General features: G+C 39.4%; 1 protein-coding gene across 1 annotated transcript in view; it reads left to right on the forward strand.

Moving 5' to 3' along the window:
• The window catches only part of rasef2 (RAS and EF-hand domain containing 2), a 45774-nt gene that overhangs the window by 3632 nt on the left and 27194 nt on the right, over positions 1-14948 (forward strand). Inside the window, exon 2 of the mRNA XM_062042555.1 lies at positions 9037-9189. Coding sequence (XP_061898539.1) covers positions 9037-9189 — 153 coding nt within the window. The remainder of the gene's footprint in view (positions 1-9036; positions 9190-14948) is intronic.

Raw genomic sequence — 14948 nt, forward strand, 5'->3', positions numbered from 1 at the left:
AGCACTAACTCTTCCAGGACGTACAATATACACCCCCACTACCCCCTAACCCCCCACCTCAAACCCGCCCCCCTAACCCCGCCCACCTCAACCTCCTCACGCTCTCTCAGGGAGAGCATGTCCCAAATTCCAAGCTGCTGTTTTGAGGCATGTTAAAAAAAAATAATGCACTTTGTGACTTCAAAAATAAATATGGCAGTGCCATGTTGGCATTTTTTTTCCATAACTTGAGTTGATTTATTTTGGAAAACCTTGTTACATTGTTTAATGCATCCAGCGGGGCATCACAACAAATTAGGCATAATAATGTGTTAATTCCACGACTGTATATATCGGTATCGGTTGATATTGGAATTGGTAATTAAGAGTTGGACAATATCGGGATATCGGATGTCGGCAAAAAAGCCATTATCGGACATCTCTAGGTGTTAGTATGGTCAGCTGGATGTTTTGTTCAGATAGCTTTAAATAAATGGGCTATACTTGTAGGTTCGATCCCCGCTTCCGCCATCCTAGTCACTGCCGTTGTGTCCTTGGGCAAGACACTTTACCCACCTGCTCCCAGTGCCACCCACACTGGTTTAAATGTAACTTAGATAATGGGGTTTCACTATGTAAAAGCGCTCTGAGTCACTAGAGGAAAAGCGCTATATAAATATAATTCACCTCACTTCATTGTATAGCGCTTTTCTACCTTAAAGGTACTCAAAGCGCTTTGACACTATTTCCACATTCACCCATTCACACACACATTCACACACTGATGGCGGGAGCTGCCATGCAAGGCGCTAACCACGACCCATCAGGAGCAAGGGTGAAGTGTCTTGCTCAAGGACACAATAAAGGTATTTAACTACTGTATTTACATTTCTGTGCTTACATTTAACTCTTATTTTTATTTTTTTATTTTTTTTTAAGAGTTTTACTCCGCTTTTTGTTTGGTGTTACTATAGTCAGCTGGATGTTTTGTTCAGATAGCTTTAAATAAATGGGCTATACTTGTATAGCGCTTTTCTACCTTCAAGGCACTCGAAGCGCTTTGACACTATTTCCACATTCACCCATTCACACACACATTCACACACTGATGGCGGGAGCTGCCATGCAAGGCGCTAACCGCGACCCATCAGGAGCAAGGACACAACGGATGCGACTAGGTTGGTAGAAGCTGGGAATCGAACCAGGCCACTCTCCCAACCGTTCCACGCCGTCCCACAGGGGTGTCCAAAATGTGGGCCAGGGGCCATTTGAGGCCCGCAGTTCAATTTCTAACGGCCCGCGGCACATTCTAAAAGTACTATTACTAAACAAAACTAAATTGTAATTTTAGTGCAAATAGGTGTAATGTAACTAGAAAAAGTCTAAATGTTGACATTAAAGTTGATATCGATAAGCATTTAGAGATTTATGACCTATTGAAAATAAGGACCTGGAGAATGTTTTATTTTTATATTTAACCAGGAAAAAAATCCCATTGAGATTAAGAACCTCTTTTTCAAGGGAGTCCTGGCCAAGAGGCAGCAAAGTTACCGGTACTCATAAAATCACATTCACATTACACATTAAAATGACAGGATGGACATCAAGTAAAACAGTTGCAGATAACTGAGGCTCCTTCAAAAGCTCTCAGTTTGGATTCAAAAGGATTTAAATATAAAACTTCAGTCAGCTTCAGACAAAAGCTTTTTTCCCCAGCTTAGTGTGAGCAAAAGGGACAGAGAGCAACAGCTGATCGTTGGATCTCAGTGCATAAGAGTCCGTACTTCTCTGTGAAATCAATAAATTAAATGTAAACATTTTTATTTAAAATGTAACTTTCCTCTGATTGTAATCCCTTCAGTTATCAAGGCAGAAAGTAAATTGCAACACAAACATGGAAAACACCCAATTAATGTAAACAAAATTCTAAAATCGCACAAATTCTAAAAAAAATGTTTTAAACGTATATTTTAAAACATTTCACATAATAGTGTAAACATTTAAACATAGAGAAATGTTTTGCGACGTTATGCCAAGAAGTTATTGCTGTGCTCTAAAGTGCGAGCTTGACTAAGGTGGTCCACATTGGTCTGACTACGGTCTGTTTTAAAAAACAATCCCAAAAAGGTGACTTTTCCTGTTTTATCGACAATTTCTGTGCCCTCTGCACCACTCATTTTGACTTTCTCTTCTCACTCCATGCAAAGAATCAACTGAAAGACAACAAGATGGCGCTACCAAACGTGATAGTTGATACTGTTATCTGATTGGCTGTTAGCGTGTCACTTCCTGCGCTGCTCGGTTAACAGAGAGCAAGTGTTCATGCAACCAACCTTGTTCACAAATTCCGGTTCCTTCCGGCATAAACGAAAAAATATTGAAGGTTTTATCAAATGCACTTTTCATTGATATCTAGTACATGTCTGATATCGTCTTAGCCCTAGCCCGTGGACAACCCTGGTTTCCTACAGTGGATTAGTTTTAGGGTGTAAATTAGATTATCTGATCAGTAATTACCGTATTTTTCGGACTATAAGTCGCAGTTTTTTTCATAGTTTGGCCGGGGGTGCGACTTATGTGTGAAATTATTAACACATTACCGTAAAATATCAAATCATATTATTTAACTCATTCACGTAAGAGACTAGACGTATAAGATTTCATGGGATTTAGCGATTAGGAGTGACAGATTGTTTGGTAAACGTATAGCATGTTCTATATGTTATAGTTATTTGAATGACTCTTACCATAATATGTCACGTTAACATACCAGGCACGTTCTCAGTTGGTTATTTATGCGTCATATAACGTACACTTATTCAGCCTGTTGTTCACTATTCTTTATTTATTTTAAATTGCCTTTCAAATGTCTATTCTTAGTGTTGGGTTTTATCAAATAAATTTCCCCCAAAAATGCGACTTATACTCCAGTGCGACTTTTATATGTTTTTTTCATTATTTATTATGCATTTACGGCCGGTGCGACTTATACTCCGGAGCGGCTTATACTCCGAAATATACGGTAGTAAAAAATGAAAAAAATGTACTTTGTGTACTAGCATTAATTTTTGTCAGCCAATTAAGTTATGGTTTTAATTGAAGATATGCATAAAGTAGTGCCAAATTAGGCGGTGCACATTGTCTTACAACCTGAACCACCCAAAACAACCATGGCATTTTAGGTCACGTGGTGCGGCCGTATGACAGTGCGTTGTGCAAACCTCACTTTCTCGACACCTTCACAGCTGTGCTGGACAGTAAGTTGACAGCCTGTGGCTTTTTAGCTCGTAGGTTAACACTGCCTAATTTAACTGCCAACCAGTGGGGATTTGTGGACCTGTATTTAACCTGGGCAGGGTGCAGGGATAGGACACCCTGCATCACACATACTAGTGTATGTGTGACTTCTGCTTCTCAAGCAGCTAAAATTTTAACCAGCTGAAATGTATCAAAAATGTTATACATTGCATGGGGCAAAAGTTTTCGGGTGTTACTGGCAACTTGGCTGAACTTTAATTAGCAACACAACACAAGTCTTGTATACAGGTATTTAACTACTGTATACACATTTGACTCTTTTATTTTATTTTATTTTTAAAGGCCTACTGAAACCCACTACTACCAACCACGCAGTCTGATAGTTTATATATCAATGATGAAATCTTAACATTGCAACACATGCCAATACGGCCGGGTTAACTTATAAAGTGCAATTTTAAAATTCCCGCCACACTTCCGGTTAAAAAACTCCTTTGGATATGATTTATGCGCGTGACGTCACAAAAGCAACGGAAGTGGTTGGACCCCATCGGACCCGAAAGAAAAGTCTCTTGTTTTCTTCGACAAAATTCCACAGTATTCTGGACATCTGTGTTGGTGAATCTTTTGCAATTTGTTTAATGAACAATGGAGACTGCAAAGAAGAACGTTGTAGGTGGGATCGATCGGTGTCTTAGCGGCTAAGTACAATACTGTAATATCTGTGATATTTGCATTAGTGTACTGTGTCTTTAAGGGTTTGGGAAACGCGCATGCGCGAGTGAGTTGGCGGAGAACTTGAGTGTGTGTGAGCGTGAGTTTTGGCTAACAGCAGCTCGTGTATGTGTGTGCGTTACTTTTTGAACTACAACCAGTTACCGCTTGTTAATAAAGCGATTGAGCAGTGCATCCTCGTCTGTGTGACTCCTTCTCCACTGCGGGGCATTACAATACTTACAGCAACACAACAAGGACTTCTTACCCTGACGCCTAGCCGATGCTTGCCGCCAAACCCACGGATGAAGTCCTTCGTCGCGCCGTTGATCGCTGGAATGCAGGTGAGCACGACTGTTGATGGGAAGATGAGGGCTGGCTGGCGTAGGTGGAGCGCTAATGTTTTATCATAGTTCTGTGAGGTCCGGTTGCTAAATTAGCCTTAGTGTCGTTAGCAACAGCATAGTTAAGCCTTACCAGGCTGAGAATTTTTAACCGTGTAGTTACATGTACATGGTTTAATATTATTGTTGGTCTTCTGTCTATCCTTCCAGTCAGGGGTTTATTTATTTTGTTTCTATCTTCATTTGAGAACGACGCTAGCACGTTAGCTCAGTAGCTAAGTGTGTCACCGATGTATTGTCTTGGAGATAAAAGTCACTTTAAATGTCAATTTCGCGTGCTTGACTCTCATTTTCAAGAGGATATAGTATCCGAGGTGGTTTAAAATACAAATCCGTGATCCACAATAGAAAAAGGAGAGAGTACATAGTTCTGTGAGGTCCGGTTGCTAAGTTGCTAAATTAGCCTTAACGTCGTTAGCAACAGCATAGTTAAGCCTTACCAGGCTGAGAATTTTTAACCGTGTAGTTACATGTACATGGTTGAAGCTAGAACGGATACCAGTGCTATGGAAAACATCCTGCATAGTGCCGGTGCCCAAGAAGCCCATCCCATCGAGCTCAAATGACTTCAGACCTGTTGCCCTGACGTCCCAGGTCATGAAGGTCCTCGAGAGACTTGTGCTGGATCAGCTGAGGCCACTGGTGGCTCCTTCCCTGGATCCTCTACAGTTTGCATATCAGCCCCATGTAGGAGTGGACGATGCTGTTATCTACCTGCTGCATCATGCTCACTCTCACCTGGATGGTGGGAAGGGCACTGTGAGGATCATGTTTTTTGATTTCTCCAGTGCCTTTAACACCATTCAGCCAATTCTGATGAGTGACAAGTTGCTCAGGATGGGTGTCAGTTCATCCATTGTCTCCTGGATCACTGATTACTTGTCTGACAGGCCCCAGTTTGTGCGACTGGGGAGCTCCGTGTCGGATACTGTGGTCAGTGGTGTAGGTGCTCCACAGGGGACCGTCCTGTCTCCTTTCCTGTTCACCCTGTACACCTCAGACTTCCAGTATAGTTCCAGGTCCTGCCACCTGCAGAAATACTCTAACAACTCTGCTGTGGTCGGGTGTATCGGAGAGGGACGGGAATTGGAGTACAGGACACTGATCGCTGACTTTGTGGAGTGGTCTCAGGCGAACCATCTGGTCTAGAATGGATCTGCTATTCCCATTTAAATAAATAAAAATCATTTCAGTAGGCCTTTAAGCTTTTTGTTGGGTGTTACTATGGCCAGCTCCTGTTGGTCTTTAACTGTGTTCACACATGACCAAACAAATCGTGCGAGCAGAGCACAGAAAGTAATTACTTTACTTGCGACTGTACCAAGTATGTCCGGCTCATTACACTAATTATTTCAGTGTAACTTCCTTGCAAAACATGTTTATTTGCATATATAAGTACAAGGCAGGGTTTTGCCCACATGTAATTGATTCATTGATGCACCGCGCCACAGCAAAATAACAGCTGCCACACCTTAATAACGAGGGTATTTTAAGTAAAAACTTTTTTTTTTTTGTGTGAGTGTGTTTGTGTGTGTGTGTGTTTGTGTGCAGTCGTGGTCAAAAGTTTATATACACTGTGAAGAATATAATGTCATGGCTGTCTTGAGTTTCCATTAATTTCTACAACTCTTATTTGTTTGTGATAGAGTGATTGGAGCACATACTTGTTGGTCACAAAAAACATTCATGAAGTTTGGTTCTTTTATGAATTTATTATGGGTCTACTGAAAATGTGACCAAATCTGCTGGGTCAAAAGTATACAAACAGCAATGTTAATATTTGGTTACATGTCCTTTTGGTAGCCATCTACAAGCTTCAGGTTTAATTTTTGACCATTTCTCTTGACAAAATTGGTGCAGTTCAGCTAAATTTGTTGGTTTTCTGACATGGACTTGTTTCTTCAGCATTGTCCACATGTTCTCAATGGGGTTTAAGTCGGGACTTTGGGAAGGCCATTCTAAAGCCTTAATTCTAGCCTGATTTAGCCATTCATTTACCACATGCGTTGACATGTGTTTGGGGTCATTGTCTTGTTGGAACACCCAACTGCGCCCAAGACCCAACTTCTGGGCTGATGATTTTAGGTTGTCCTAAAGAATTTGGAGGTAATCCTCCTTTTTCATTGTCCCATTTACTCTCTGTAAAGCACCAGTTCCTTTGGCAGCAAAACAGGCCCAGAGCATAATACTACCACCACCATGCTTGACGGGAGGCATGGTGTTCCTGGGATTATAGATTTTAGACCATATTGCCAATCCCTATCAACAAGTACAGTAGTACATAATTGGTTCTCAACTCAAAACACTTGTACATCAAACCAACTTCTCCTAATGAAATCAATTTAATTGGTGCTTGGTCCCCCTAGAACAGGGGTGTCAAACTCATTTTAGCTCAGGGAGGAAAATATGTGCACACGCGGGCCGGACTATTAAAATCATGGCATTAAAACTAAAAAATAAAGACTACTTCAGATTGTTTTCTTTGTCTTACTTTGGCCAAAAATAGAACAAACACATTCTGAAAATGTTACAATAAAAATATAGAAAAAAATACCAGCAGCGGTAAAGTTTAGATTCATGAAGGAAATAAGAAAGTGAATGAATGCCCTATATTAGAACATCACCATTTCAACAAGTAACATGCCTTCTTAAAAAATAAAAAATAAACTTTCAGATAAGAAATATTGTATAAAGACAATACAATAGAATTTACTACTAACTACAGTAGTTTTATGAAGTAATGTAATAACATGTACAGCATTGGAGAGGAGACTTCTGAAGTATCTCCTTCCAACTGAATCTCTGCCAAACACACCATCCGCAGCTTTTACATATTTTCATGGATGCATGTCCACTGTTTAGATATTATTTTAACATTCTTGGCTGGTTTAGTAGGGTGCAGACGGGCAGTGCTACACTCAAATTGTTTCAACATGTTTGCGGCAAGCTCGGTCATGATTTTGGATGATTTCTCTCTTAAATTCAATAAACATTACCTTCATTTCTCTTCTCAACTCTGTCTTTTCAGAAATCAGAATCAGAATCAGAAATACTTTATTAATCCCCGAGGGGAAATTACAATTTTCAGCACAATCCCATTCAAGATCAGACAAACATTACAGGGAGACAGAACAGGATCGCTGACGGGTCTGCCAACTTCCGGCGGCCCTTACAAAAAAAAGTCACTTTCTTCCTTCCCTTGGTTGGAAAACAAAGTTATGTTCGTCATTACCTGTAATCTAATGCTAACGGGAATGACCCAATGTTTTGATCTGATTTTACAAGGCTCACTGTGGAATGGTAACTTTTTTTTTTTTTTTAGCACTATCTTTATGCATTTTAACTGTGTTTTATATATACAATATTCTGTACTTATTGTGATTTTGATTATTAAATTATTTTTTTAAAATCTTTTACCTTTCTGTTTTAATCTGTACAGCACATTGGGCCAGTAGTCTATATTTAAATTGTGTTATATAAATAAATCTACCATGACCTTGACCTTAACTGACGTTTTTGCTTGCAACTTAAAAGCATAACAATTAGCCCAGAGACGGCTCTCATCTTAAAAGACTCTTAAATTGAGTTACGGATGTAATTTGTTGTAATAGCGATAAGTAGCAAACTGCTCAGGCAGTGAACAACAGTATCAAATCAGCACAGAATGTTTTACTCATTTTGGTTTTATGGGTTAAAGTTGTTTTATATATTGTGCTCCTGAGTTAATGTTGCTGATCAATTTGTATTTATTAAGTTTGTTTAATTGTATTTTTCGATATCAAATGTTCAAGTCGGTCCAAAAAATGTCAGTTTAATTAAAAATGGCGTGTTTTTTTTAAAATTTCAGGCAAATTCATGCACTTTAGATCTTTTTTACTACAGACTAAAAACCAATATTTATAAAGTTATTCTTTGTTGTAAGTTGATCAATATATATTTCGCCTTTTTTGTTTTCGTTAGATGTTAATAACGATTAAGGATAGACAGATTATTGTCCGGTTAATTATTTGGCATTATTTTTATATTTGGGCATTTTGACATATATTGATATTGGCCTTCTTTTATTGGTATTGGCCAATATTTTTGCTTTCAATATTTATTTTTTATTTTTTTTATTTTATTTTTTACAACTACAACAGTAATACATCAGTAAATACAATATATGCACATATGATACCGGTGTTTAGTTTTTAAAAAATGTGGTAGTGGTAATAATCAGTGCTCTTTTCTGCTAACTTCACTGCCATGCTCAGACGGCCACCCTCACCCCGCCAACTCCCCATTGGAAAGCTGACGGCACGTATCTTCTGCTACAGAACTTCCATTTTTGCCGGGAATTACACTTTTTGTCCTTCTTTTCTGGCTCAACAGAACATAATTGACAAGCGCTGCTTTACACAAACACATGAATAGTGCCACCAAAAACTTAAAGGTAAATATACTGTAGCTTCTGGACGCCCAATCATGATACATTATTTTAATTGCATCTACTGCCTTCTTGTGGAGTCAACGGAATCTATAACTTGAGGTTGTCTACAGCCGCATAGGAGACTTTGATAGGTGTAATAATCGGAGCATTTACAGTGTATTGACTCGCACAGTAGCTATTACAAGTGTGCAGGGTGTGAAGCCCGATCAAAGAGCAAAATATCTAAAGCAACTATGTTTTCTCCTTCTACAGTCTTAGGGAGCAGCTGGCTGATCTTTACCAGACTATTCAGGCCTATGCAAACACTTTGGTGCTGCAGCAGTACGAGCAAGTGGTCCGCTCTCTGGTCAGCCAAAGCCTGGCCAACCGACTGGAAAGTGAACAGCTGGAGTCCGTTTTGAAACGGTAAGAAGAAGCCATCACGTCTACAATTGTTCTCAGATTATTAATGTTCCCAGAATGAGGGTCTCATCTATTTGTCACCATTTAGTTACTGAAATACCACAGCAGGTTTTTGTTCTTTCTATTTGCATGTCCTCAAAGGCTATAAATCTGCCTGATCTTTGTGTGACCAGCAGTCCCTCCTATAGCACCTAGTATTTAGTTAGTAGGTACTATGTACTTTTCCAATAGCTATTTTTAGTCAAAAAGTTGTGGTTTTAGTTCTTGTGACCAGATCATGGTCACTCTCAAATGTACACAAAAAAAACAGTCCTTAATCAGATGACATGAGGGTGACACCATTTGTAAACATGAGAGGCACTATAATGGGTTCTATTGTGAGCAACATCCGGGTTAATATTTATTTGAGGGATTCTACAAGAATGTTTGACACCATTTTAAGAATGTTTTTCTAACAAATGCATTTGACAGATATGTCAATGTGTTTTACCTTGAACCTTACTGTGTAGTTTTGTGCTACATATCTTGATACACTGCCGATAATACAGTACATTCACGGTACGTGTAAAGCGACTCGACTCAATGTGATTCACCCCAAAATCGACTCCGATCACTAATGCGACTCCATTTACTCTGATTGCGCCGCCATACAGTGATGTTAACCTCCCAGTTCTGAAGATAAAGCAGAACTTACTGCAATTATGATGCAGTATAATTGACATAATCTTATGGCACCTTCCAGTGTTTCCCCCAGAAAATGTGTTAGTAAAGGTGGTGACTCTCCAGGCGGAGGGGACCGGGGAAGGGGGTGGGTGGGTGTAAGGATTGGTGTAACTCGGCCTGTCGCCATCACGTCTCCACCTCGTCCCTGCCACCACAGCCTGGGGGGCAATAGACTACAGACTGCGGCGAAGTAGGCTGGCTTCGTCGCGTGAAGGAGCCTACAACTTTTGGTCGTGTTTTCCGCTCCATTTGCTGAAAGGCGATATACGATTATATATCTCGATATTTTTTCCGTAATGTCAAAATAAAACAGTCCTAGTTATCTGAGATACTAATTATATCATTATTATGACTTAGAAATTTACTAAGTCAAAATAATGACTTACTAAGTCAAAATAATGACTTACAAAGTCAAATTAATGACTTACTGTAAGTAAGCGTTTGCAATAAGCGTTTGAAAAAAAGTGTTAAAAGTGGGGCTACATGCTGACATATGTTCAACTTATGCTTAATTTATTACAGCATTTGGGAAGCCTGTAGTTGATTTTTATTATGTAAATGTTATATTTTTATCAACATGTGATAGCAGGGACCCTGCCATGCAAAACTAGGCTGCTACATTACTAATGATTAATGTAAATATAGCTGAAAAAATGGTACAATACCAATAGGAGAGACTATTCATCCCTGAACACCATGGCATTCATGTAGGCTTTATGATGCAAGTACATTATTATATAAATTATCAGAGACAGCATCAGGAAACTCTTCATTTAACATAATGTAATTTTTTGCTGCTTCAACACCGCTCAATCAACACAGAAAAAGTTAAAGTGAAATAACTTATTTGTTAACTGTAGGTCGATAATGCTTGTCTTTCTCTCAACACACACACACACGCACGCACACATCGCACAGTGAGCTAACGTTACGCTAAAAGCTAATTAGCTTTCACCTCAAGGACTGCGAGCGAGCTGAGCTGCCGCTTATGCAATATACACCGGGGTGTATATTGCAGCCCGGAAGAGTTAGGGCTGCATGGGATTCTGGGTATTTGTTCTGTTGTGTTACAGTGCGGATGTTCTCCTGAAATGTGTTTGTCATTCTTGTTTGGTGTGGATTCACAGTGTGGCGCATATTTCTAACAGTGTTAAAGTTGTTTATACGGCCACCCTCAGTGTAACCTGTATCGCTGTTGATCAAGTATGCGTTGCATTCACGTATGTGTGCGTACAGAAGCCGCACATATCTTTGGACTGGGCCGGCACGTTGTTAGAATGGATGAAAAGCGGACGTGACGACAGCTCGTAGCAGTGCCTTTAAGGCACGCCCCCAAGACTGTGGCCTGGGTGGACTACGAGATATAATGACTGATGAACACCTTCGTTCGATAATGAAGGTTGCCTCAGCTCAAAGTCTGAGCCCTGACATTAATGAACTAGCATCCAAGAAAAGATGGCAGGTATCTGGCTTGGGCACATCAGATTAGATTAGTGTGTTGCAAACTGAGCAGTTTAAAGTCCTGAATGGTTGGTTTATTCATTGTTATTTTATTTTCAAATTTATTAGCCTGTGGAAATAGTTAATGTTGATATTTACCTCAGAAGGCTGCAAATAGAAAAGAGGCATTCAATTTTTATTTAAATTGTATTTGATATGCCATTGATATTTTTTAATTATTATTATTATTATTTGAAACTCGATTTTGCTTGTCACTATAAAGTTATATAAGCCTTGCTTGTTCAATATTCAATGCAAAACTTGTTTGGGTCCCTATTAGAAGGTTAATTTGTTCAACCTTGCCCGCGGCTTTGTTCAGTTTTAAATTTTGGCCCACTCTGTATTTGAGTTTGACACCCCTGTTCTACGGTAAGCAGCCGCCACCGTAGAAGAAGAAGCGCGCGGTGCATGCTGGGATATATGAATGCGCGAGGCGTGCCGTTTTGATTTCCATTTGTTTGTTTATGTAAAGACCCCAAAATGGCTCCTATTAAGAGACACGCTTACGACGCAGAGTTTAAACTTAAGACGATCAGTCACGCAGTAGAACACGGGAATAGAGCAGCAGTGACACTGACTCGATTAATGACGACTTCAACGAGCATGTTGGATGCCGTATCCGCCCAACTGTTTAATTCAGACACTGAAGAAAAATAATTCGAGGGATTCGTGGATGAGGAATAACTTCATAAAGTGAGCTTTACGTGTTTATTTTGTGTGTTGTGTTGTGTGACATTAACGTTTGAGCAACGTTGAGTTATTGATATATTGTTATTGCTCTGCACTATTTCGAGTGTTACTATATTGGGATTGCGCTAACGTTTGATTTACCGTAACAGTATCACTGTTTTTTACGTGTTTATTGAATCAGGGAAAAGTTCCCCTCCACTATGTGATATAAATGTTGCACTACATGTTATACATTTATCATTATACCTTGCTGTTGTTAAAAGATAAACAAAACACCACGTCACTGACTTTACCTCTGGGAAAATAATAAAACAGCTGTTTATTAATTTTGGGAGTGAACAGAGTTGTCAGAACGCTGGTTTGTAATCTATTAATAAAGTTTGACTGACCTACTGTATATCTGACTGTTTTGTTGACATTCCTTTTAGCGCAGCTCCATCTAATGGATGCATAGGTGCGCCTTATAATCCGGTGCGCCTTATATATGAACACAGTTTTGAAATATGCCATTCATTGAAGGTGCGCCTTATAATCCGGTGCGCCTTATATGGGGGGGGGGGGGGAATGCGGTAGTTGACTTGGAAGTGTTTATTATAATTTGGGGAGAGTCCGCCGCCTTATGCTTACCTGCTAAAAACACCTTTCTGCTCACCACACCGCAGGAGCACTGACTCCATGCACTCTGAATACGCACTGCTGATTGGCTGTTACATGCGCTCTGAATACGCACTGCTGATTGGCTGTTACATGCGCTCTGAATACGCACTGCTGATTGGCTGTTACATGCGCTCTGAATAAGCACTGCTGATTGGCTGTTACATGCGCTCTGAATATGCACTGCTGATTGGCTGTGCGTGTAACCAATCAGATGGTTCTGTGGGTGGTACAATGCTGGGTGCTGCAGAGACGTACTGACAGAGGCAGAGACAGAACTAAGCTGAGCAGCTTGTTAAGACTTTAGTTTAGGCGGTGGCGCTTTGTTGTTAAGGCGGCCGCCTTAACAACAAAGCGCTGCGGGAAACCCTGCCTTCCATATCTAAGGAAGGAGGAAAAGAAAAAGTAATAGTAATTTATAGGAAGTACAAATGTACAAAGTAAGTTATACATATTTTCCAGACTACTGAGCACACCGGGATATAAGCCGCACACACAAAATTTTAGAAGAATTAATATTTACACAGAAAGATTTTTAAACACATTAACAAAAACGTAGCGTTGCACATTCCATGCAAATAAACAATCTCCAACATTGAGATCATTAAAGTGCAAATGTCTGTCTTGAAAGACATACTTCTGTTAATATGAATGTAGATTGTATACATATATATACATTGTACACTGTACATTGTATCCAAATAAATAATGAAGTAAAACATTTAGAGGACTATAGTTTGTTTCAGTAAGTGGATAAAGAAACGCAGCCTTTTTCATTCACACATCTTGGCGGTGTGCAGAGCAACTGCTTTAGTGATCGCTCTACACATTGGGCTTCTATCTCATCATACGTGGCATCATCATACATACCTGCTGTAAACGATTCTACCACAGTAAGGTGAGTTTTAGCCCGTAGTTTGCTTGTTGTTGCGTCTTGTTTGCCTCATAAAGAGTTTTATTTCCCGCACTCGTTTGGAGGCTTCAGTTTCAGATGCTGGAACAAGTTTGTTGTGTGGCTGCTTTTTTTTAAAACAAACTTTGCACCGTGCAGTCATTTGTTCCACACCTGTTGCCGCAAAACCAAAGTACCGACAACACTTTTTTCTTTGAAACAAACATCTCGCTCCCGTTAGCGTTAGCATTAGCCATGTTTTGCTATGTGAGCCGCTAAGGTCACAAGGGGACGTCAAGCTACGGAAGCTCCTGAGCGGCGAAAAGTATGCCGGCGCAAGAGGAGAATTATTTTATTTTAATTTTTAATTGGTCTGCAACAAAAAACTCGAATATACCGGTGAAATCGATATATCGCCCAGACCTACCTTCTTATAAGCCGCAGAGTTCAAAGTGTAAGAAAAAAGTAGCAGCTTATAGTCCAGAATTTGTAGTAAATACATAAATATATGTGCTTATTAAAACAAATAATGCGTTTGGTGGAAGTATGGATGTAACGATGTGGAGATTTCATATCACGGTTATCCTGACTAAAATTATCACGCTTATTATTATCGCAGTACTGTTGAATCTGCTCAAAAAGTACTTTGACCAAGTCTTTATAAATAACTAAAATAAATAGACCCACTGTTAGAATTTTGTATGCTGTGTTTCTCATGCTTATAGCGTTTTAGTCTTAGTTTGTATCTGTTTTAATGGCTAAGCTTTTATTGTTTTAAATATAGGTTTCTACTGTATCACCTTAAGATTTTTTAAAATGAAAAGTGCAAAGCAAATAAAATCTATTATCATTATTTCCTATTTCATGCGGGCGTTGTGGCATCCTATTCTGTTCAGCGGTCCTTGAACATACCGTAAAAACACCTCCATCTCGTATTCCTCGGAGTATAGAAAGTTCACTCTGTTCTAAGAGAGCACAGCTTGTAGGTTCAATGTACACAATTGAATATCTTCGTTGCTCAGACAACAATGTGTTCATATAAGTTTATATTGGGGTATGCCCTTTCTTAATGGGAAATACATTGTCTGTTGTTTTTACATTAGCATTTAACCTAGCGCCAGTCAGTCCTTGAGTTTATCAAAGTGCAGTTATCAATAACGGTTTATTTTTAATTTGTATTACTAACCGTCGTGAGTTTTACCTTACTGTGGTTATCATTAATACCGTTTCACTGACTGTATGCATAGTATTACAAACTTGTATGAAATCGAAACTTGTAAAATCACAATACTGTCTGAGCAAC

Source organism: Entelurus aequoreus, linkage group LG03 (assembly GCF_033978785.1).
Source record: "Entelurus aequoreus isolate RoL-2023_Sb linkage group LG03, RoL_Eaeq_v1.1, whole genome shotgun sequence".
Classification (NCBI taxonomy): domain Eukaryota; kingdom Metazoa; phylum Chordata; class Actinopteri; order Syngnathiformes; family Syngnathidae; genus Entelurus; species Entelurus aequoreus.